A 24,587-nucleotide genomic window follows, 5' to 3' on the forward strand; every position below is an offset into this window, starting at 1 on the left:
TCTGATAAGGGATTATTCCTATCTCAAAGGAAATATACCCTTAACCTATTAAAGGAAACAGGAAAAATAAGAGCTAAACCGGCCATCACTCCAATGGAAACCAAAGTCAAACTCAACCTTGAAGATGGAAAACCCTTAACCAACGTAGGGCATTATCAGCGCCTGGTAGGAAAACTGATTTATTTGACTGTCACTAGACCTGACATTTCATTTGCAGTTAGTATGGTAAGTCAGTTCATGCATGCTCCTCGCTCCAGCCATCTCGAAGCCATAGATCGGATCCTTAGATATCTCAAGAGAACACCCGGTCAAGGAATCTGGATGAAGAAAAATAACTCCACTAACATAGTTGATTTTTCTGATGCAGATTGGGCTGGAAGCTGTGACAGGAAGTCAACCACTAGTTTCTGTGTCTTTATCAGAGGAAACTTGGTAACATGGAAAAGCAAAAAACAAAGTGTGGTTGCTAGATCAAGCGTGCAATGGCATCCACAGCTAGTGAACTCATTTGGATCAAACAAGTTCTCAAGGATATAAAGATTGAAAGCGCAGAACCTATGAAAATGCATTGCGATAACCAAGTTGCCCGTCACATAGCGTCCAATCTAGTATTTCACGAGCGAACTAAGCACATCGAAGTGGATTGCCATTTTATCAGAGAAAAAGTCCAGAAAGGAGAAATTGAAACGCCTTATACTAAGAGTCAAGATCAATTAGCAAACATATTAACAAAATCTCTCGACAATCAGACTCATTACTCTATTCTCAGCAAGATGGGCTCGATAAACTTATTCGAACCCACCTTGAGGGGGAGTGTTGAAGAAAATAGAAAATAACAGCTCTTTTGGTCTCAGAGGCTGCACAAGCTAGGTTGCTTGTGCAGACCTTTCATCCCTGACCAAGGAAAAAGGGAGCATCCTTTCCTGCAAGGCAAGAAATGTCACTTCCACCTTTCCCCAAAAAACTCAGAAGTATCCGTTAGAAAGAAGACTCAGAATCTCAGCATGTATATATTTTCATCTCAAGATGTAATAAATTCAGAATTTTTGTAACACAAATATTCATCATTGTTATATAAAAATTCACAATATCCTTCTAAAAATTGCTGCTTTTTTTACTCCAAATGATAATTTAGGTGAACATGTAGTGTTTTGGAGTAAGACTCTTTCAGGTAGTTTCACTGCCAGTTCGGCTTAGCAGATATGTATGGAGCCTTTGCGGGCTAACAAAAGTAGAAAGTGGGTTGTCATCTAGAAGTAGAATGGACCACAAAGAATTAGAATATTTTTGTGATTATTTTTTAAGCGGCGTCTGCTTACTTATTTTGAAAGAAGTAGGAGACACTTTTATAATGATTACAATTGTGCTAGGTGTGGTCATCAACTGGAGGATGTGGTTCATGTTTTAAGAGACTGCCCGACTTCGAAGAAGATATAGTTTAGCCTTGTTTCAAGGCATTTGCAGCTAGTTTTTTTCTCAGTTCTCTTTGAAGATTGGTTTCTCGGTAATCTGATAAATAAATGGGACATTGGTGCTTCAGTGGATTGGTCTTGCTGCTTTGGAGTGACTTATTGGAGTTTATGGAGGCTAAAGAACTCTTTTATTTTTAGTAACACATATCAAAGAAGAGAGATGACAGTACATCAGATTCTTGCTTATCATCAGGAGATTGAGAAAGCTAATATTACGAATGGGGGTCTTAATCATAATACTACAGTTAGGACTCCAGTTTCGTTGTGTTGGAACCCTCCTCCATCGAGTTTTTTCAAGCTAAATACTGATGGTGTTGTTCATCAATCGAGTGGGCATGGATATGTTGGGGGCCTGATCAGAGATACTAACGGCAGGTGGGTGGCAGGTTTTTCCATAAATATCAGCTTATGTTCCATAACTTGTGCGGAGTTATGGGGAGTGTATCAGGGTCTCATGCTTGCGAATAGATTGGGTATCGTCAATCTGATGGTTGAAGTGGATAGTATGGCTGTTGTTTGTCTAATCTCTTGTCACACGGTTAGATCAAATTTACATGCTCCAGTCATCTTGGCTATTAGACAACCTTTGCAGAGAGGATGTCCACTACCGTCAAGCATATATATAGAGAAACTAATCGCGCTGCTGATAGACTAGCGGCCTTTGCCGTTAATCTATCTCGTGGGGTTCATACTTTGCAGCAAGCTCCATTGGAGTTGGTCCCATGGCTTCTGCATGATATTGTTGGAGTTAGCTATAATAGAAGAGTGACTGTCTTTGTGTCCTAAGGCTTAGCCTTTACTTTGGTATCAAAAAAAATAAAATATAATTATTGCATTTGAATGTTATGTTATAATATGAGTCTCTAAAATAAAAAGTTTGACATATATAAAAATGCATTGAAAAACTTCCAAGAGGAATTGGCAGCGGAGGAACCAACATTAATGCCATTTGGCCTACTGCTTGTGTAAGTGAGCAGCAATAAGGTAGCTTGTCATTACACCAGATTTATGAATTCAACTAAGCTTTTTGCATTTTTGCATAATCTCTTCACAGCTAATCCTTCTATTTTTAATAGATTCTGGTTTTGAGATTGCCTTATTAGCCTCCTCTCGCGAACTTTCTCTATGCTCCATTTGAAAAGGCTTCCAAGTTCTCCTGGCCATTTGATTTTGCAATATCAGCTTTCTTGCTGTCTATCTCTCGAACAATTTCATCAATCTTGCGGAATTGATAGGGCCATCTCGTGTTATAAAGAAGCTGGCGAAGATCGCACCTATTATCATCCGGTGAATAACCCTGTATGCATTTGGATATATAGGAGCAATAAGTTTCTTGAACAAACACTGCTATATAATACTAGATTCTTTGAAAATTGCTCTGACATTGAAATACCTCCACATGATAGAAAGGTGTTAAGACAGCCATTTTGTGCCTGTTAATTGAATAGTACTTGAAAAAGCGTTTCACTTTATCAGCCACCTCTGATGGATTTAATGTTGAACTCCATTTGTGGCAGAGATTCTGTCATGATGTATATACTACTTAATGAGATTTTTGAATGCTATAAGATTTTCATCGGACGTATTGAATTCAGAAATGCACCTTAAACATTGAAACTGGCCCGCAGCGCAAATTTCTCCTCCATTTCCCATAAACTGAGAGTTCCTCGCTTGTCATTCCAATTTCCTTTTCATCATTCTGTTCCGTGCAATAATGTATCACTTCAACGATAGAAATGTATATAAAAGATATATCCTGATGCATAAAAGAAAAACACTATCCGTCAACTAAACTTTTACTGACAGTTCGGGAAGCTGCTTCAATTTCTGCCAGGGATGAGTAACCAAGATTGGTGGCAGCCCATTGTAGAAATGACTTAATATCCTGCTTATTAATGCTTCCTATTGGATTTATGTCTCCTGAGCTGCAACCATACTGCAAAAGAAATTACAAGTGAATCCATCAATATCAGCATCAGGACGTGCATTGAGTAAAAAATGGCGGTACCTTTGTTAGTTGACCACTCAATTCTTCGTCCACATTAGAGCTACTCAAAACGAGAAGAAACCCCGACTTGTTATGAGCCCAAGGCAAGAGTGCTGCTAGTGTCAATGCTAGCACCATTCTTATTCGATCTTGAATGTCCTTCACTCCTCGATTCTCAAATTCAGAACCCCCATCAACCTGTGAAAAGCGAACCGACAAGATTATTACAAGTATAATGATGCTCACTCTAATTCAAATGGTCAAATTACATGTCGGATGGATCATTGCTTACAACAGTTTAAAGTCTGTCATTTCATACTGTTGCATTCTCTGTGTTGAGGTGGGACAGAATTTACGGCCAGATATTATTTTATACCTTCTTGCGTGGTCGTTTGCCCGTAAGTGCTTGAAATACTGCTAGCAGCGCAGCAACAACAGTGTCTACCAAAACATCAATATGCCATGAGCCAATCTCATCTGACAGAACCTTTGCCCGCTGTCCTGTGTCTTCAGAACTGCAAAAGTTGAATACCTTTCCTATGTTATGTCATTGCAATCTGAAGATGACAGCGGAAAGGTCCATGAAGCAATCTGTCTGTACATTTGCTAACCTGTTTTCACACCCCATAAATACAGTGTAAAATATGCGCTTAGAGAATTCTTTGCTATCTGTAGGAAATTTCCCATCAGCATAACATCCAATTCGTGCTGCATCAGCTTTGACTTGTTCATTCCCATTCTCAATCTCTGAAGGCTAACATTCAGTGAGTAGTAATAATAAACCTAAAGACAATTTCCAGGTTCATGATCAAAGAACAACAAATAACACCATAGAGCTTACCTTTGACAACAAGCTGGCACATGGAGCCAACTAAAGCAGCTACACAGGAGCTATCTACTCCACCAGAAAGAGGAAGCAAAAATCCTGAAGCTTCACTTCTTCTTAAGTGGTCCCATAGCCAGCAAGCAGGGCCGAGAGCTATTTCCTCCTCAGGAGAGTAAGGACTGATCTATGGGTAATAGCCTTAGCAACTTTAGCAAACTCTGATAGTTTAAGTATGCACCAATTGACAAATTGCAACAAACCTTAAGTGGGCTAGAAATGGGGCTTCTCAGGTTAAAAGGCTGGCAGAGAGTGTATGGTGCTGCTACGGATGGTATTCTGCTTTTGCCAAATATTTCTTCTCGGTACAAACTTGAAGATCCTCTTTTAGTAGCAACCTGTGAGCAAGAGACTAGTGATAACAACGTACGTTTCCAGATGCTAGAGTGTTTCTATTCAATGAAACAAGCATAGCATATACCGCATCCAAATCCACTTGAGCAACCACAACCTCGACATCTTTTAAGGAGAATTGTGAGCCTAAGGCTACCACTTCTCCATTTACAACTACACAAGAGCATCCATCTGCAACCAAAGAACTATAATCACAAAATTTAGAGCAACAAATTCTCCCTACATTCTAAAACTTGAGAATTCCTTAGCAACACCAGAGAGAGTTTGGCATAGCTTTAACAGTTGTGCACAAAAGCTAACAGGATAAAACGACAACTTCTTATGAAAGCTATTTAATATATATCTGCTTGTGCCAAAGTAGGAATTTAAGCTCTGCGTTATTGTACCGTAATAAAAGCGACCGCCATCGCATCCTCGTTGATTGCTATACATGTAAACTCCTCCAAGCCTACGAGTTAAACTTGTCAGCGTGCGGATACGAAACTCAAGTGCCTTTCCCACTTGGTGACTACTTCCACTTGCATTCAGGAAAACTTCAACCCCATTGAGTGCAAGATCATCATGAGGAGCAAGAGGCGTAAAAAGCTCTTTACAAACTTCAGCAGCAACAGCTCTGACAGAGGAATAAAAGATATACTAACATATTAACAAAAAAAAAAAGTCGTCTCTGTATTCACCGTAAGCATATCAAAACAAACCAGTGTCACTAACGTGTCTAGAAATTGAATGTATCCATAACCAAAAGGTACTGATTTTTGAGATATAGCCTCTGAGATTTCATTTGGGAGCTGAAAGTCCACTAGCTGATCTTTTTGTTGCCATGGCCTGAAATATCGGAACTCCATGTAATTGTCACCATTTGCCAGCCTCATTTTCGGTCTTATCATCATAATCTTTCTGTTCATGCATAAAACTTGGCAATTGTAAGGTTCTGATCCATTGAACAGTGGCATTCCTATGCTGCAGAGTATTCCATCAGTCCAATCACCAACAAGAATTTCTTTCAAGCACTCCCATCTGCCACATTTGCATAATCACACGAGAAACCATATTGTGCGAGTAAAAAGAACAGAAAAGTTATCTTCTTTAAGAATAAAGAATCATTAAAGTAGAGTAGGAATTAACTCACGAGTGAGAGACAGTATCAAGTTCGAGGAAATGATCTTCACAGCCATAACCAGTGATTTCAAGCTCAGGACCAAGTCTAATGACAGCACCAGCTTCTTTAGCCTTAGCTATTGACTCCTTTATGTTCTTTAAGTTACAGTCAAAATCCATTGACCACTGGTTCAAGTTACTTGTTGCTACTTTCAACAGCCTCATGATCTCTAAATCGGAAAAGAAAAGAAAAAGAAAGAAACTGATGACAATTATGCATAAAACTAGTCGTAGCCTTAAGAAGTTAAACAGAAAACAAGTTGGATGTACCCGATTCTCAAGTAGTGAATATAGCTTTGAAGTGACGCGGACTCTGAAATTGGAAGTGAATATCTAATCCTCGGTCAAGAAGAGAAGATGTGGCCCTGCCTTGCCTGTAATTGGAGTCGCCCTTGATCTGTTTCTGTTTTCTTAATATTTAATATTTGCTTCTGAAGCGAATCACATCACGTGCAATAATATAATACTGTACTAAAATTTATTTGCTTATCAATATATAATGAAGAAAAATAAAATATAATTATATTAAAAGAAAAAAAATGAAAGCATCAAACGTGACTCATGCATGATAGCCAAACCTAGAGATAAATTAACCTAAATAAAGAAAAGTATTAGTATAATGAGTTATTTAATAAAATAAAAATAAGCGGAATAGTGGCAAATTAATGATTATCCACAGAACCATATTATATCTTTTTATAAGGATGAGTCAGTTTAGCTATTATTGCACTTAAAACTTTGAGATCTATGCTTCCTTAGCCCGACTTGCATGGAAACTAAGAAGGGAAACTATTGTACCAATTCTCAAAGAACATCTGTCCACAAATTGTTGCCAAAACTCAACTCAATCCATTAAATATTAATTCTAAGTTAATTAGGATCGGTTATACAATTCTTCAATTTCTATAACTTTAATATATTAATAGTTCTTCTTTAATTATTGGAGAGTCAATTATATAGTTGGAAAAGATAAAATAATGAAAAAACCTCAAATTATAAGAATATTTTATTTTAAGAGTAACAAGTTTGGATTTAAATCTTTTTTCTACAATAAATAGATTTTGCAATTATAGTAAGTCAGTTTCAGTTCAATAGTCCATAAGCTGTTCACATACAATTGTTATAATATAGATTGCGGTCCGATATTTTACATGGACCGGAGTCGTCTATGAACAAGTGTGAAGAGACTTTGCAAAATACACATTTTGTTAAAAGTAAGAAAAGAAACATTGCCATATAAAATAGAAAGTAGGAAAGAGATAATTCCACGTTTCCAGCCAAGAAAACAACCACATCTCACATGTCAACAAAAAAAGTCGGCTTTATCATTTTTTTTTAAATTATATAATTTTAAAATTTTAAATTATAATAAAATAAATTATAAAATTAATCTTATATTAAAAATTCTATATTGAATAAATTCTTATATATTTATAACAACTAATCGTTTATTTCACGTATTATATGACTGTTATAATTATTTTATTGTCACTATTTTCAAAATTTTTGACATGTGTATTTATTTTTAACACATGAGATTTTTATTTTTTAATTATATAATAAAATAAATATAAAAATAATATTTTGAATATATATTTTTATATATTTGTGAAAGCTACACGTTTATTCGCTCGTCATTTAATCGCCATAATTATTTTGATTATAAATAATATAATATAAATTAAATTTATATAAAATTAAATAGAGTTTTTAATATTTTATAATTAATTAAAATATTTTAAAATAATAATGAATTAAATATTTTTAACATTTTTATTAAATTCTTTATATTTTAAGATTTTATTAATATAAAAATATAAAAATTATAAATAAACTAATAGAAAATTATAAATTTATACATAAATTTGAATTCTACATGTTAATAATAAGTACACGTGTCAAAATTAAAAATCGTATGTGTTAAAATATAGGAACACATTTCAAAAAGTTTTTATTACACTAAATACATATTATATTTTTTGTTCATTTACTTGTACTAAAATATTCATTTTTTATATGTATAATATCTATTAGATGTGATATTCTATAATAATTAATTTTTTTTGTATTTAAATATTCATTATTTATGAGCTTAATATTTATTAAATTCATCAGTGTTAATATTTATATTCATTATTTAGTATTGCAATGTTCATTGTTTGTATATATAATGTTCATCAATATTCTCAAACAAAAATATTGATTATTTATGATAGCTTTTTATTATTTTTGTGATATATATTAAATTTTTTTATGATTGATATAAATATTCATCATTTATAGACATAATATTTATTAGTTTGTCAATGAATATTCATTGTTGATGAAAATCATACCCACTAATTCATTCAAATGTATATATATAATATGACATAACATAAATTGTTATTACACAGTTGGTAAACAAAAAAAAAATTAAGCTAAAGTTATACTACAAATATTTATATTGTTGTGCATTCTTTTTCTAAAATGTGTGGTGCATTCTATTTCTAAAGTATATAATACAAGGACTTTTGTCCCACTTTTTTTATTATTTTAACTTTTTTTAAAATTATAACAAAACAAATTTATAAAAATCAATATTATATTAAATTATACATAACTTGAATTTCACACGTGTCAAAATTAAAAATCATATATGTCAGAATATAGTAACACAAGTCAAAAAAATTTTATTATACTATATTTTTTATATGTATAATGTCTATTAGATGTAATGTTCTATAATAATAAATTTCTTTGTATTGAAATATTTATTATCTGTGAATTTAATATTCATTACGATTAATGTTCATATTTATTTTTTTAATGTATTATTCATCAATATTAATATTAATGTTTATTATCTAGTACTACAATATTTATTATCTATATATATAATATTCATCAATATTCTCAAATAAAGATATTAATTATTTATAAGAGCTTTTATTATTTTTGTAATGCATATTAGAGAATTTTTATGACTGATATAAAAATTTATCATTTGTAGGTATAATATTTATTAGTTTGTCAATAGATATTTAATATTAATGAAAATCACACTACTAATCCATTCAAATGAACATATATAATACAGACATAATATAAATAGTCCTTAGAAAATTGATAAGAAAAACAAAGCTAAAATTACACTACAAATATTTATATTATAGTACACATAACAAAATTAAATTAATAAACAATAGACATTTTATATTTAAATAATAAACATTAAACATATATTTAATAAATATAAATTAATGAATATTTAATACAAAAGTAATAAATATAAATTATTTAAAAAAATATCTGATGCACATGTCCGATTTTCTACTAATTAAACGGCACTAGATAAATTATAGATTCATAAAGCTATATACACCGGGTCTATCTTATAATTTGAGCGCTACATGAATAAAAAAATCATTAAATTGTTTATTTTCTTTTACGGGCCGATTGATCTCATCGAAAGCCTGTGAAGAAATCCAGCAAGTGATGGTATAGCACAGTTACGAAACCCAGCCGATCTCTGGCAATACGGCGTCGTTAGAGTCGCCTCTATTAGCCTTGTATCTTTGCTGCTCCTGCTGTAACCGTTCTTTCTGCAAAAACCTTGCCTGCACTGCAACTACCATATTTCCTTTTGTAATTGGCCATGACGGAAGTGGCTACTTCAGTGGTTCACGAGGTGCTAGGCCGCCGTGTCCAGGACGTGGATCAGCCAATTGTTGATTACATAATCAACGTCCTCGCAGATGAGGATTTCGATTTTGGCGAGGAAGGCGAAGGTGCCTTTGATGCTATCGGTGAACTCCTCGTCGGCGCCGGTTGCGTTTCTGATTTTGATGAGTGTCGTCTGGTATATACCGAGCATTTGCCTTCTGCATTTTTTTTTTGTTTTTTAATTTACTTTTCGATAGAACTGATTTTGATCAATGAAAATAACTGCTGTTTGTTTGAGCTAATTTATCTGCTTTGATTAGAATTGATAATTAAAATTTAGGATTAAAACAGCCGATTTTAAAAGGATTTGTTATCATACAGTTTTGTTGATAAATAAATTTCAGTATAGGCCTTTTCTTTATGTAGAAAGTGGATACAGAAATATGAATTTTTTGTTGTACATTATGATGTTATTAGGTTTGTAGCAAGCTATGTGATAGGTTTGGAAAACATGGGTTAGTAAAACCAAAACCAGCAGTGCGGAGCCTTACAACGCCTTTTAGAATGAATGAAGGAATGGATGAGGATGTGCCAAAGAAAAAGCCTGAGGTGATCGATGGTCCTTTGCTGACTGAGCGTGACCGTGCTAAGCTAGAGAGGAGAAAGAGGAAGGACGAGCGTCAACGAGAGGTACAACTATTTTAATGAGTGAATTAGTAACTCCATTATCTTATCCCATTTTTAATTCTAGTATGTTTCTTAGAGTGCTTGGAGATGATTCTGAGCTTTGGTTCGATAATTTAGTGTTGTTAAAATCTCGATCTTTGCGAATTTTTTTGAATGTTAAATATATGTTGATGATGCATCAAGCTACGTCATTCCTTACTTCCTTTATGAATTTGATCCTTCAAGTTCTCATTTTTATACATGTACACAGTTTCTTCGCACTGTAATTCCTTGTAATTAAACAGGCACAATATCAAATGCATCTAGCAGAAATGGAAGCAGTTCGAGCCGGAATGCCTGTTGTGTGCGTGAATCATGATAGTGGCACTGGACCAGCTGTCAAGGATATTCATATGGAGAACTTTAATATCTCTGTGGGTGGCCGTGATCTGATTGTTGATGGTTCAGTCACACTTTCTTTTGGAAGGCATTATGGTTAGTTTTCTCTCATTTTGCACTTAAGATACTTTTGCCAAAAAGGCAAAAAGAAGAAACATTAAAATAAAGAAAATTCCAAGGGAATAATTCATTAGAGTTCACCATAGTTGTTATCTCATTGGTATCTACTTATTCTTTCTTGCAATTAACTTGCAGGCCTTGTTGGGCGAAATGGTACTGGGAAAACAACTTTCCTTAGGCACATGGCTATGCATGCCATTGATGGTATCCCTTCGAACTGCCAAATCTTACATGTTGAGCAAGAAGTGGTTGGCGATGATACCTCGGCCTTGCAATGTGTTCTGAACACCGATATAGAGAGAACCCAGCTTTTGGCAGAAGAAGCTCATATTCTTGCACGACATGTGAGTTTGTACCCGTTAATTCAGAGAGATTTATGGTTACCCTATTCTTTTGTTGCATTTGTTATGGCCAGCCCTTGTATTTTTATTGACATGTTGATGATTTTCCTGAAGAGAGACTTGGAGTTTGGAGGTGAAAATGGAAATAACAAAGGGGATCAAAATGGAACAATTGATAAAGATTCTATCTCACAAAGGCTTGAGGAAATATACAAAAGACTTGAGTTTATTGATGCATATTCTGCAGAAGCACGTGCTGCTTCCATTCTTGCGGTCAGTTCTTTACTCTTTTCTGGCGCTAATGAATTCAGTTTACATAGACCTAGAACTTTTTTTTTTATTATTTTTTGAAATCAAAGGTACTTACATTAATAAGAAATATCTGTCTCAATTACATTGGCCAGAAAACTAGGAGTAACAAACCATTCCTTCGGACCTGTCAAAGAATAAGCAGCCTTTGCAGTAACATGAGCTGCATTATTCGCAGATCTCTAAACAAACTGAAATTGCACTTGTCTAAAGTGCTTAACTAACTCCTTACAATCATCATTAAGTAGGTGAAAACTTGAGTGTCTTGGTGGCCCTTGAATGCCATCAACAACTTATTGAGCATCTAATTCAAAAAAGCATTTGTCCATCTGATAATCTTTCATATATGAGAGGGCTTCCTTCATGCTAAGGGCTTCCGCTTCACGGGCTGTAAACCTGCCAACACGACGTTCGGACCGAGCCATAATCATCCTCCCGTTAGAGTCTCTCACCACACAGCCAAGACCAATTCTCCCTTGCTTGAGAAACAGTGCTGTGTCTGTATTTATTTTTAACCATCCCAGTTCAGGCTTAGTCCATTTCCTTGTAACATCAGTATTATGACCAAGAGGTGGTGCAATTTCCTCATCTGCAGATTGAGCTCTTGTCCTTTGCTCCAAAAGTTGGTTTGCTGGTGAAATAACACCGTATGTGGTATTGGATTGCTTATTCCAAACCCAGTGATTCCTCTGATTCCACAAGCTCCCACATACCAAAGCCATCTTAGCACAAGTATCTTCATGGTTGTCAATAAAAAAATTCTGAATCCAGCTACAAATTGGACTCTCAGTTGGAAATGAGAATCTGAATCCAAGCAGATCCCAACATTCTCTGGCCATTGAGCAGCCAAACAAAACATGGAACAAAGTCTCAGGTTCCCTATTACACCACTTACACAAGGGATCAAGATCAACATACCTCATCCTTAAGTTCATTGCAGTTCTAATGCAATTTGAACAAATTTTCCACATCAAATTCCGGACCTTTGTTGGAATCTTAAGCTTCCAAAATTTATTCCAAAAGCTCGTTTCAGGGCGCCCTAAATCACCTTGCAACAGCCTGTAACAATTCTTAACTAAGTAATTTCCTTTATCGTCAAAAAGCCAATACCAGGAATCTTCAACATTCCTATTGGTCAGAGGAATGCTTTCAATCAATCTCTTATCTCTCCCATTGAACAAATCTACCAATATGTCCCCATCCCATCGACGCTCATTTATCTGAAGAATACCAGCAACTGTTGCATCTTCAAGTCCCTCCGGAATCTCACTAGACACCATTCCATTTGCTTTGCATGGCAGTCATGGAATTTTCCAAATATGCAGTCTTACCATTGCCAATACGCATTCTGCTACCTCTACAAATCACTTCCTGGACAGCAAGGATACTACGCCAAGCGTAACTTGGATTCTATCCTAATTTTGCTTCCGTGAAAGAGCAATTAGGATAATAGCGTGCTTTAAATACCCTTGCCACCAGAGAATTCTCATCTAACAATCTCCACGCTTGCTTCCCCAACATGGCAAAATTAACATTCCGAAGCCTTTTAAACCCTAGACCCCCAAACTCCTTTGAGACACATAGACACTCCCACGATATCCAACGGATACCCTGATTCTCCCTGCCGTTGCTACTAAACCATAATGCATTTAGCATCCTTTCAATCTCAACACACAACTCAAAAGGAAGAAGGAAAACATTCATTATAAAATTTGGAATTGCTTGTGCCAGGGTCTTTAACAAGACCTCCTTGCCTGCTCGTGACAACAATTTACGTCGCCAGCCTTGTAATCTCTGCCAAACTTTATCCTTTACGAACTTAAAGACCGCCCTCTTATTTTGTCCAATTAGCGAAGGCATGCCCAAGTAGTTTCTTGGGTCCAAAACAGTATGCACCCCCAAAATTTGACAGAGTTGTGTTCTAGTTTCTTCCTTAACATTTGCATTGAACAACACTGAAGACTTGTTTAGATTAATCTTTTGGCCTGACGCCATCTCATACTTATGCAGCAGCGACTTTATCTCTTGCCCTTCATTTTCTGATGCTTTAAAAAACAAGTAACAATCATCGGCGAAAAATAAGTGGTTAATCGATGGAGCCCCCTAGCTATTTTACACCATGGAGAGCCCTACTTCTTCTTTTCGTCGCAATATTGCACTCAGCCCCTCGGCACATAATATGAACAAATACAGGGACAACGGGTCCCCTTGCCGGAGCCCGCGCTGAGGAATAATGGTCCCAACCTCTTGCCCTTGTGTAGCACACTATACTCAACCGATTCCACACATTCCATAACTTGATCAACCCAAACTTCACTAAATCCCCACTGTAGCATCATTCTACGCAGGAAATGCCATTCAATATCGTCATAAGCCTTTGACATATCTAACTTCAAGGCTGCAGTACGCATTTTTCCTTGTCTCTTCCTCTTTAGGAAGTGGTTTATTTCAAATGCAATGAGAATGTTATCCGTTATCAACTGTGCCTTTACAAAAGCACTCTGATTTTCAGCAATCAAATGGGGAAGAACACATTTCAACCGATTTGAGAGCACCTTAGATAAAATTTTATACAAGACGTTGCAGAGTGATATCGGCCTAAGATCAGCCATGTATTCCAGATTCTTTTTCTTTGGGATGAGGACAATCAAGGTTTTATTCAGCTCCTCTGGAAGTTGACCAGTCTGAAAGAATTCTTGATACAAGTGAACCAAATCTCTGCCTACAATAGACCAAAAACTTTGGAAAAAAACAGGATTATACCATCCGGACCTGGGGACTTTTCCGGATGCATGCTAAATATTGCTTCCCTTCTTCAGCTGAAATAGTGCTAAGCAAATCCAAATTCTGACTTTCAGATACAGATGCATTAACACACTCGAAAACATAGCCCTCCCTACTGCCACTTGGTGTAAACAATGTTTGAAAATACCCTGCCATAATATTCTGTAACTCCTCATTATGGAAAACCCATGTACCTGAATCATCTTTTAATCTAGTGACTTTATTCTTTATTCGCCTGGATGCTGCAAAATTGTGAAAGTACCTCGTATTTGCATCTCCATCCTTTAACCAATATGTTTAGCTCTCTATCGAAAACCTCCTAATACACCTTTTGGGCTATGCTAAATTCCTCCACCTCTCTAGCATCTCGACGATTTCTGAGATGCTTCATACTATTTCTACATCTCTCAAGGTTCCTTCGAAAGTTCTGAGTAATGGCTCTGCCCCATTTCGCCAACACCAATCCAGACCTACTGATTTTACCCAGCACATTATGACCTTCATGCTGCTCCCAACTCCGACTCACCACTTCCCTGCAATCCCTTTCATGCAGCCAAACATTTTCAAATCTGAACCTCATAGATTTGGGAACAAAAATCTTCCTTTTTAAATCCAAATAGAGAGGAAGGTGGTCCGATGACGTAGTATCAAGTGACCAAACCTCAGCTTGCCGGAACATGTTCATCCATGAACTAGATGCAAGACCTCTGTCAAGCTTTTCTTCAGACCTAGAACTTAAATTTTGGAAAAATCTTTGTAGAAAATAGTAAAAATACCACGAAGAGAGCTGAGAAAGGCTTTAGATAGGTAACAATGAAAATTAGAAAAAAAACAAGGATTGTGTCTGGAACTTTGAAGCAGCTATAAGTGAACTTATAGATGATTACTAGGCATAAAGTAGCTAATGGAGTTCAATTCTGCATTTGATTTTATTATGGACTGGAGCAGTTTTATATTACCATGAAAACGACTTACCTCTTCGATTTTTATCCTTATCATTCCCTGAATGCATCCAGGGCCTCAGCTTCACTCCAGAAATGCAGAAGAAGGCCACTAAAACTTTTTCTGGAGGATGGCGAATGAGAATAGCTCTAGCTCGTGCACTGTTTATAGAGCCTGATATGTTGCTGCTTGATGAACCTACGGTTCGTAGTATGGCGAAATATATTTTGTTCTGTTCAGGTAATGTATTTTGTTTAGTGTGACATGTTTATAGTTTTTTAATCTTGTCTGCAGAACCATCTTGATCTTCATGCTGTCCTATGGCTGGAATCATACCTGGTGAAATGGCCAAAAACATTTATAGTTGTTTCTCATGCTAGAGAATTCTTGAACACGGTAATATTCACATGCTGCTTATGGAAAATCAAAACCATCATCATGAAATTAGGTCTTCATTTTTCCTTTCTGAAAAACTTGGTTTTGTCTCTCAGGTGGTCACAGATATTCTCCACTTACATGGGCAAAAGTTGAATGCTTACAAGGGTGATTATGATACCTTTGAGAGGACTCGGGAGGAGCAAGTTAAGAACCAACAGAAGGCATTGGAGGCAAATGAGAAAGCAAGAGCGCATATGCAGGTCTTTAAGTTGCACATGCTAAATGCAATGATGCTGCAATATGTCATTTGTTGTTTTGATGGTGTCCATCTTCTCTTCTTTGTATGTCTCTTTTCACATTATTGAGGAAGTAAGGATGAAGTTTGGCAACAATTGCTGTTGTAACACATGCGATCAAATTTTTATTTTCATGACCTCCTTTTTGCATTAGTTGAACTAATTTGAAGCTTTATACAGTGTTCTTTCTCTTTTCCATTTTGGTTATGAATCCTGTAGGCAGCTTGTGTTTCTTAGTCCATACAACAACTCCTGTCTTTTTGTATTAGATTTCGTCATCCTTTCAATTATCAGGTTCTTACAATATAGTGATTTGATTCATTTGAAAGTCGCAGACTCATGATCTCATAATATGCAACTAGTTGATTGTTTACTATTTTACAGTTACCTACTTAACCTTCAGTCTTCCTTCTTTCCCATATTTACTGATAGTGCTTTCTTTTGACTTTACTATGCATAGTCACCAGAGTAAATTGGCATTCAATGTGTAATTACATTAATGTATATAATCTCGTGTTTCACGTGCAAATCACATTCTTCTTCATGCAGTCCTTTATCGATAAATTTCGTTATAATGCAAAGAGGGCGTCTCTTGTCCAATCGAGAATCAAGGTACTTGTTATCTATTATCAGGGGGGATGTTAAAATGAAGATTTCAAAACTTTCTCTCCTTCTTTTACTTGGTAGGCCTATGCTCATTATTTCTCTTGACATCTCAGGCACTGGATCGATTGGGACATGTGGATGAAATTATTAATGACCCAGAGTATGCATTGGTTTCCTCTATGACTCTTGTTGACTCATTTTAGATGAGTTTGTTTGTAATTCCTCCACTTATCTTATTCAGTTGAAAGTCATTTTGACCTTTTCTTTCTCTTTTCTTTTTTTGGTGCGCAGCTATAAATTTGAGTTTCCAACCCCAGATGATAGACCAGGTCCCCCAATAATAAGTTTTAGGTGTGATTTGCAGCTGATGGAATTTATTTTATGTGCCAGTATTGTGTTTTACTAGGATCAAAAGATTGCTTAATGTTGTTAACTTTCATTGAATGCAGTGATGCATCATTTGGTTATCCTGGGGGCCCGATGTTATTTAAGAACTTGAATTTTGGTATAGATCTGGACAGCCGAATTGCAAGTAAGCATGCCTGCCTTTATGGAAATTTCAGTTTTTACCTGTACATTATTCATGTTTGTTTTGCTGTAATGGGCTTATGTTCGTTCATAATAATGTCTACAATTTCTTAATAATTACAGCAATTGAAGTACTGACATATGCTCATCATATTAGAGAATCCCTGATAAGTTGAATTTTCCTCATTATGCAGTGGTTGGGCCAAATGGCATTGGTAAATCAACAATACTTAAACTAATAGCAGGAGAACTGCAACCAACCTCTGGCACTGTCTTTCGTTCAGCAAAGGTGTGTTGCTTCTTTTCTTATGACTTTTTTATTGGGTAATGCTCTTCGATCATTTACTAATACCTCAATCATACATCTAGAAGAATTTGATCTTATAGCTCATGTCTTAATTGTAAAACTTGTCTCTCTCCAAGGGGGAAGTAAAAGCTGAAATTACAAAGACTTTGTTTTGTTACATCGGAAATTTTTGAAATTAAGTTTGTGTTTTGAAAGTTAATATAGCTTTATCAAACTTTTAGTTTGCTTCTGTATTGAATGTGATGGGAACTTGTACTGTCTTGTTTGCAGGTTCGCATTGCTGTGTTTAGTCAGCACCATGTTGATGGCCTTGACTTGTCTTCCAACCCCCTTTTATATATGATGCGTTGTTTCCCAGTGAGTGCTTACTTTGATCAATCACATTATTTATTCTAATTTTTCTGTGGACATTTGTTTCCTTAAATTAATTTCAATTCTTAGTTTAGTGAGGATTAGGAAAGAGAGTGAATTACTCTTTGAGATATTATGAGAATAGTGGATAGCTATGTAGCATAGAAACGAAACAGCTGAAAAGTGATAGCATTTCTGAAAATTATAGAAAGGGAAACATGTAAATATGAAAAGTATAGGGGGTAAAACTATTCATTTTTCTATAACAATTTAATAACACCATTTATTTTAGATATTTATCATTGTTAATTAATATTCAATTATTACTTTGTGTAGGGAGTGCCTGAGCAAAAGCTTCGAGCTCACTTAGGTTCTTTTGGTGTAACTGGAAATCTGGCACTTCAACCAATGTACACATTATCTGGTACTTCTCTTTTCTGATTTTCTGCATTTGCTATACTGTAGATCGACAATCCAAAGTTATCTCTCAAGCTGCGGTTCTATTTGAATTCAGGAATGTTTGCTTATTTTTGGGGTGTGACTTGAGTTAAAGGCTCGCCATGGCAAATAGGCAAAGAGATGCTCTTTATGTGTGCTAATCATAAAGTCACTATCAATCATGACTTCTACATATTCCCACATAAAGCTTTTCTCAGATATTCTAATTTATATATGGCCGTCATTGCTTAATACATTAGGTGGTCAGAAAAGCAGGGTGGCGTTTGCAAAGATAACCTTCAAGAAACCACATATAATATTGCTTGATGAGCCATCCAATCATCTTGTAAGTCATTATACTTTACATTGTTTTACATTTCTTATATATATGAAGCATTGCTGAGGATGTTGGAAAACCTATTCAATGAGCTTTTGCAGGAGAAAGACTGCCGATTCAGTTCTGAACTTTATTCATTATTCATTTTATTTTGTTGAAATGATTCGTTTTGGATGGAGAAAATGATTAGCATTGTCTTTGCCCAATAATATATTCTTGTATTTGGGAGAAAATCCTGGATTTTGTGGAGTCGTGACACATGTGCCTCTTAACATATTATATTATATGCAAATGGTTGATTGTTTGGCATGGCCCTGCATTATAACTGGATGTTTTTCAATGTTTTTCAATGTTCTATTTTTGGTACGCACTGTAGCCTCCGGAATTAACTTTTCTTTTTTCCGTTTTGTGCATCAACATTTTGGAGGGAAAAAAAAAAAAAAAAGAAGAAAATTCAACTGCTCTCTGACATGTGGGTTTATGCTAAATGTAGGATTTGGATGCAGTCGAAGCACTAATCCAAGGCCTCGTCTTGTTCCAGGGAGGGATTCTCATGGTATGGCACCTCTTCTCTTTTGAAAATTGATTATTAATGTGATTCAGAATATGAAAAGAATTTGTTGAGAGGAGCAATTTTTGGCATCGTTAATTTGCAGGTTAGTCACGATGAGCATTTGATATCTGGGAGTGTAGAGGAATTATGGGTGGTATCAGAAGGGAGGGCGACACCTTTCCACGGGACATTCCAGGATTACAAGAAGATACTCCAGTCTTCTTAATCATATATTTCCTTGGATTAAATCTAGTCCTGCTGCAGTTGGAGTGAAACAAACAGTAATACTTTCATTGCTACCACAGATTACAGAATACGATGGCTCAACGGCTTTCGGTACGAGCAATTTTGAGTTTGTCCCAGCAAAACTAGGACTACTTTCGCTTGGTTTTTTTTTTTTTTTTTTTTTTGGACTTCTGCTAGAAGATGGAGCCTCTATTAGGAGCGATGGGCAAGTGTATTTTCTTTTTTTCTTTAAAAAAAAACTTATGATTATATAGTTGTTTCTGACTCTTTAAATTTAGAAAGTTGGTTGCATCATATCTTAAATGATTATAAATTGAATATAACCATCTTCAATATCTTTTAAGAATTTGTTGACATTGGGTATCTAATTTAAATATCAATATTGTATTTCAGCCTCTTTAGTTGAAAACTATTCATTCAAATATAACATTAAATTTCTCTTTATATTACTAGACTTTCATGAAAAAGATATGAATTCATTTTTCGTATTATTAAACCCTTAATTTTCTTAATCTTTGGTAGGGAAATTCTTCCCTAAGCTTACACCAACCTATTTTCCTTCATTGTATCATCTTAAGATTAATTCATTCGACTAAATTCTATTTGTTCCGATAAGGTTAAGATTCCTTCGCTGACTGTCTACTCAACTGATTAGCTAGTTTGACATTGTTTATTGGAATAAAGTTACAATTTAACTTCTGAATTTATAGCATGATTTTATTTAATTCTTTTCCACTCGGGACTAGTTCTAAAAAGAATACGTTGACTCTCCCTTAAAAAATGATAATGTAATATTTCTTTTCTAAAATCAAATAAAAAAAATATTAAGTGACTCTTAAAAGCTATTTAATTTAGATATTTTCATGATAAACATTAGCCAAGGAATTTCATTTATTACGCTTTTTTACTTGGTCACTCTCTGTTTATGGAGCGTGAGTTGCAATCTTTCTCGAATAGGGTAATTTAAGCTAAAGTAGCCTAAGAGATTAAACAACATCAAATTAAATTTATGCGATAAGTTTAAATTTATTAAACTTATCTTTAAACATAATTAAAGATAAGTTTAATAACAATAGTAGTAATAATGATATTAATAAAAGAATGAAGTATCTTTAACTTCAATTTACCGTAACTACGTATGTATATTATATTGTGTAATCGAGTCATGGCCCCCACCCCCGCATTCATTTCATCCAAATCCCGCGCCCATATTGGTTCTGTATTTGTCAGATCCCTATTTCCTATTCTTTTGTTAAAAAAAAAATTTAGGGTTTAGAAAATTCACAAAATCAATTCCAAAACAACAAAATTTGATTTTGCTTTTTAATTTGGTTTTGCAATCAATTGGTTTCAGTATTGGACACCAAAATAACAATGGAAAACAACGACAATACAACGACCAACAACAGCATCGTATCAATGGAAAACTTAAACAACGTCGCAAATTGGGTCAGCGCCACTGTGATCTCCGCCTTCTTTTCCTCCCTTGAACGTTTCTCTTGCGTCAATATTGCTACTAATGATCCTGATGATGATGATAATGAAGAAGAAGCTAAAGATCGACCTCTCGCTCTCTCTTCAAACCCTCATCGGAGTGACGACATTTCAGATCTCCCTGTTTGATTATTTCCTCTTTATTTTTAGCACTATATCGCCTCAAACCCTAAATTTTCAATATCTGTGTTTGGATTTTTAGGGTTTTTACATATATAAAAATCTTTTATATTGTGATTATTGTGTTGATGATGATGATGATTGTACTCTCTTATGATGTGGTTGCTTATTGCTTAATAAAGCTTCCTTTTGTGATGATCTGTTTTCATGCTTTGTGTTTAAATATAAAATAAAATTAAATGCTTCTTATATTTCTAGGTTTTCATTATAGGGAAATGGAACAAAATTGGAAATTGCAGCTGAATTTTGATGATTCCAGGTGTTATAGAATTATGTTTCTGATGTAATTGGATGATGTTTGAAATGAATGTGCACAGAATTCATTTATCATCAGTCACATGAAGTATCATCACAATAAATTGTGTGCGCACGAGTGCTCGTGTGTAGTTTTTCATGGACGAACTGCAACAGCAGTGGCAAAGAACATGAGGGAGTAGTACAATGTTGGGTGCTCAAATGCTTATACAATTATTTGTCTAATAGAATATAGATTAATAGAAACGATCTTGAATTAATTGTGGCTCTGCTTGTTCTTTGTCGCAAGATGATGCGATAAATGTTACTCTTCAGTCATTATTATTAGTTTGGTAGAGTTCAGTTCAGTTTCTGCAACGATGGTGTAAAGAGGTTTTGGAAAATCTAAAGGGAGTCTTTTATTGAATAAATTTTTTATTGGCTTATGTCAGTCTTCAGTATTTGATTATGGTAGGTAGTTCTGCTCTGAGCTCCAAATCCAGGAATTGTCACTGAGGGTCTGTTTGAACACATTCAGAATATGTTTGATGAAATTTATGGAGAAGTTTTCTTTTGTACAACTGATCTAAACCATGGTCAACATATTGTCTGAATCAGGTGGCTAGATTATGGCACCAGTGGAGTAATTGTGCCTAAGAAAAAGCATGCTTCAGGCTTGAATACATTCTGGATAGGAGCAGGGTTTTTATAGAGATTTTTATGTCAACATAGGCAATCAGGCTACTACTTTTGTGTTCTCAGTTCCTCACTCGAGCCCTTTTGTTCTGTATTCGTTGAATCCACCTCTCATTCCTCTTCCTATTTCAGATTGTTTTCGTTTGTTTTTGAAAACTAATAACCAGATTATGTGGGGGTGATCTGTGTTATGCTGATATAGCATTCTAATAGAAATGCCCAGAGAGATAAAATTCAGGAAATATTATTAATTTTATAAGGAAAAGTAAAAAAAAAAAAAAGTAGATTGATGATGCTAATATCTTTTTCTTCTTGGAGTGTTGCTTTTGCTTCCATTTACAATCTCATTGCTTTGCACCACATTTCCCTCACTCCCTCTCTATATTCCCTGCTCATTATATACACACTTGGTTTCTAGTATAACTTCACAGAAGTGCTACATACATATACTATTTATTGAGCAGGATGCCAAATTCTACAATTGTTCTGCTTACCACCATCAATCATCTCTGTGCTCCTTCCAGCAAATCAGCATAGTGATGCAGCGTCTTATTATGTACAGCCTTGCTCTAGTCCCCTTCAAACCCTTACTATTTTGTTGAACTCTGGTTTGCCTTTTTGGAGAAGGAGAAGCTTTCTTTCTCTTGGACGTCGATAGTTCCATGTTGTTGACACTTTTCTCAGGTGTTTATTTCCGTTTTCTGTTACAGCCTCTTTTGCGCTTGTTTCTCTCTTTATAAAGACTCACTCTTTTTCTATTGGGAATCTTTGGTATCAGTTACTAGAGGTTATTTTCGGTTTTATGTTGAAATTGGTGGAAGTGTCAATGACTTGAGTTACTGACTCTAGTAAGCTTTTTGCAGTCAACCAGGGAGCTGGTTTTTTGTCATCAGCTTCCCTGGTTTAACATCCAGGTTTTCAGGGTAATTGTCTCCTGTATTTACCCAATTCAGTAGTATGTTTCCAGGATTTATTACCTAAAAGACAAATGAATTACTTGGTCTTGTAGGCTTGTACATGTCCGGTTACTACTGTCTGCATGCAGCATTCTTCAACATCTTAGTCCCTTTAAAATATTAGGATACTGGAATCACAGTTACCTTTACCTGAGACGGATTTAGACTATCTCCATCTCATGAAAAAGACAAGTGTCAAAACGTGGTATTTTGACCTTGTGCGATGATAATTTTTTTTTTTTTTTTCCCTCCCGGTGTCTTTTATATAATTTTATATACTTATTACCATTTTTTCCATAAAACTAGTTACACCTGAAGGTTATGGGCAACTTAAAGTTTTGGATGCTCCAACTTTAGGTGATATTTATGACTGTTCGAACTAGCTCTGATATAAATAAATATAAATTATCATCGACTTTGCAAGTAATAACATGAATGTCTCTTTAAAGTTTGTGCTGGTGATGATGCCCAAAACTTTGCTTGCTTGAGTTTCTTTTCCAGTGTTTTTAGTCATGAGCTGTGTTACACAATTATCACCTAGAACTTTTACGGCAACTCATGAACATGATCTTGCTTTAGATTAGTTTACGGTGCATACATTTTGAGAAATAGGGGCTACAATTATGTCCTCTTGCAGGGAAGCAAGTACAGTTATGTTTCTTTGCAGAAAGTTAAAATAACTTGACATTGGCAACCCCTGTAGTGGAGCTTTGGCATTGGGTTTAGAAATGTAATGTCCCAAGTATTGATGGGTGCCAAAAAAAGGCATGTTGCTGGGTAAGGGAACGCTGTGCTGATTTCCCGGAGGAAGTCATTCTCAAGTTTGGGAGATAGAGATCACAGCCTATTGATTTAATAAGTCTTTTACCCTTCTTCCTTTTATTGCCTGAATATCGCATGGGAAGATGTTTAAGCCCCTCAAAACTTAATTTATTTTTTCATTAAACTCATGAAAATAATTAAGTAAATTTAATTTCTGTTGCATCAAAGTCTTTATATTTTTATTTATATTATTGCATACGCACTTTATTCTTTTCTAGTTTGTACTTTTGTTGTTGCTAACCTGCTTTACGGTAGCATAAAAAGATCTAAAAATAGGCTTTGCCAAGTTTTTTATTTTCTTAATAGTGGTACTTAAATTTCTTAAATTAGTGAAATAAGTTATTAGCGAATGCAGCGATACAAGTTATAAGGATTTTTGAGGTAGCAGCCATTAAAAATTTGAGGTATTATAGAGGCTAAATAAAATAAAAGTTTCTAAAATGTGAAAACTCATTTGTCTCTGCTTTCGAGCTCATGGCTGACTGACTTAGAATAGCTACTGGGCTGGGCTTTCTTTTCACTGGCTACTGGCAGTATATAAACTGAAGAAATTAGAGTTAGTGAAGTTCAAGAACTGTCTTAACGCTGGAAAATTAGGGTTCTTCCCTTTTTCCTGTTTTTGTTTTTATTTTTGTGTGTTGTGTGTGTGGTAATCTAAAGATAAACTTTTTTACCAAATAGCTCCAGTGATGAATAGAGATGAGAAATGTCGTTCCAATTTCTGAAAGTATATATATATATATATATATATATATATATGGTGAGAGCTGAATCTAACTCTGAGGAGCTTCCTGTCTCATATTTGTATCTGTGATTCTAGAACTTTATGATAAAAAAATGAACTTTTATTAAGGTGTTAGTCAAAATATATATTAATTGTTGGCATAAACCCATGATTCAATCTTTTTCCGATTTTGTCTTCTCACAAGTCTTTCTTTTGGTAATGAGCATCTACCGATTTTAGTTTGCAATTGCCTCTTTTTCTTCTAGAATATATATAGAATGGTATTTCTTACCATAGAAAGCTTGACCAAATTCAACAAAAAGACAATTTCTTTTCTTCTTTCTTTTAGTTCTTATTTTAGTTATTACTATTGTTATTTTT

General features: G+C 35.0%; 2 protein-coding genes across 3 annotated transcripts; one reads left to right on the forward strand and one right to left on the reverse strand.

The window, feature by feature from the left end:
- Nucleotides 1-2,336: 2,336 nt before the first annotated feature.
- Nucleotides 2,337-6,282, reverse strand: LOC8286266 (glutamine-dependent NAD(+) synthetase). The gene is made up of 14 exons (XM_015718964.3): nt 6,125-6,282; nt 5,826-6,024; nt 5,408-5,713; nt 5,083-5,309; nt 4,764-4,867; nt 4,546-4,680; nt 4,301-4,469; nt 4,071-4,206; nt 3,836-3,974; nt 3,481-3,657; nt 3,277-3,408; nt 3,076-3,171; nt 2,866-2,994; nt 2,337-2,769 (listed from the first exon to the last, which is right to left on the reverse strand). Exons 2-14 carry the CDS (start codon nt 6,017-6,019, stop codon nt 2,596-2,598), a joined length of 2,118 nt encoding a protein of 705 aa, XP_015574450.1. The 5' UTR covers nt 6,020-6,024; nt 6,125-6,282; the 3' UTR covers nt 2,337-2,595.
- Nucleotides 6,283-9,238: 2,956 nt separating this feature from the next.
- On the forward strand, nt 9,239-19,468 carry LOC8271609 (ABC transporter F family member 3). Of its 2 annotated transcripts, XM_002518826.4 has the most exons (18): nt 9,240-9,695; nt 9,977-10,189; nt 10,471-10,660; nt 10,820-11,028; nt 11,140-11,298; nt 15,135-15,263; nt 15,355-15,456; nt 15,552-15,698; nt 16,284-16,346; nt 16,454-16,500; nt 16,632-16,691; nt 16,790-16,872; nt 17,063-17,157; nt 17,446-17,532; nt 17,863-17,950; nt 18,225-18,310; nt 18,795-18,857; nt 18,958-19,468. In XM_002518826.4, the coding sequence occupies exons 1-18, from the start codon at nt 9,492-9,494 to the stop codon at nt 19,078-19,080; spliced, it is 2,148 nt and encodes a 715-aa protein (XP_002518872.2). In that variant the 5' UTR covers nt 9,240-9,491; the 3' UTR covers nt 19,081-19,468. The 2 variants fall into 2 exon arrangements, with proteins under 2 accessions (XP_048230002.1, XP_002518872.2); XM_048374045.1 differs by lacking the exons at nt 18,225-18,310; nt 18,795-18,857; nt 18,958-19,468 and adding an exon at nt 18,041-18,211 and having other exon boundaries at nt 9,239-9,695.
- The last annotated feature ends 5,119 nt before the right edge of the window (nt 19,469-24,587 follow it).

Source organism: Ricinus communis, chromosome 5 (assembly GCF_019578655.1).
Source record: "Ricinus communis isolate WT05 ecotype wild-type chromosome 5, ASM1957865v1, whole genome shotgun sequence".
Classification (NCBI taxonomy): Eukaryota; Viridiplantae; Streptophyta; class Magnoliopsida; order Malpighiales; family Euphorbiaceae; genus Ricinus; species Ricinus communis.

Coding starts and splice junctions, on each gene's coding strand:
- LOC8271609 (XM_002518826.4), top strand. CDS start 9,492: ATGACGGAAGTGGCTACTTCAGTGGTTCACGAGGTGCTAGGCCGCCGT. Junction 10,661..10,819: donor TTCTTTTGGAAGGCATTATG/GTTAGTTTTCTC, acceptor ATTAACTTGCAG/GCCTTGTTGGGCGAAATGGT. Junction 16,692..16,789: donor CCCCCAATAATAAGTTTTAG/GTGTGATTTGCA, acceptor CATTGAATGCAG/TGATGCATCATTTGGTTATC.
- LOC8286266 (XM_015718964.3), bottom strand. CDS start 6,019: ATGAGGCTGTTGAAAGTAGCAACAAGTAACTTGAACCAGTGGTCAATG. Junction 2,995..3,075: donor GGCCAGTTTCAATGTTTAAG/GTGCATTTCTGA, acceptor ACATCATGACAG/AATCTCTGCCACAAATGGAG. Junction 2,770..2,865: donor CACCTTTCTATCATGTGGAG/GTATTTCAATGT, acceptor AAATGCATACAG/GGTTATTCACCGGATGATAA.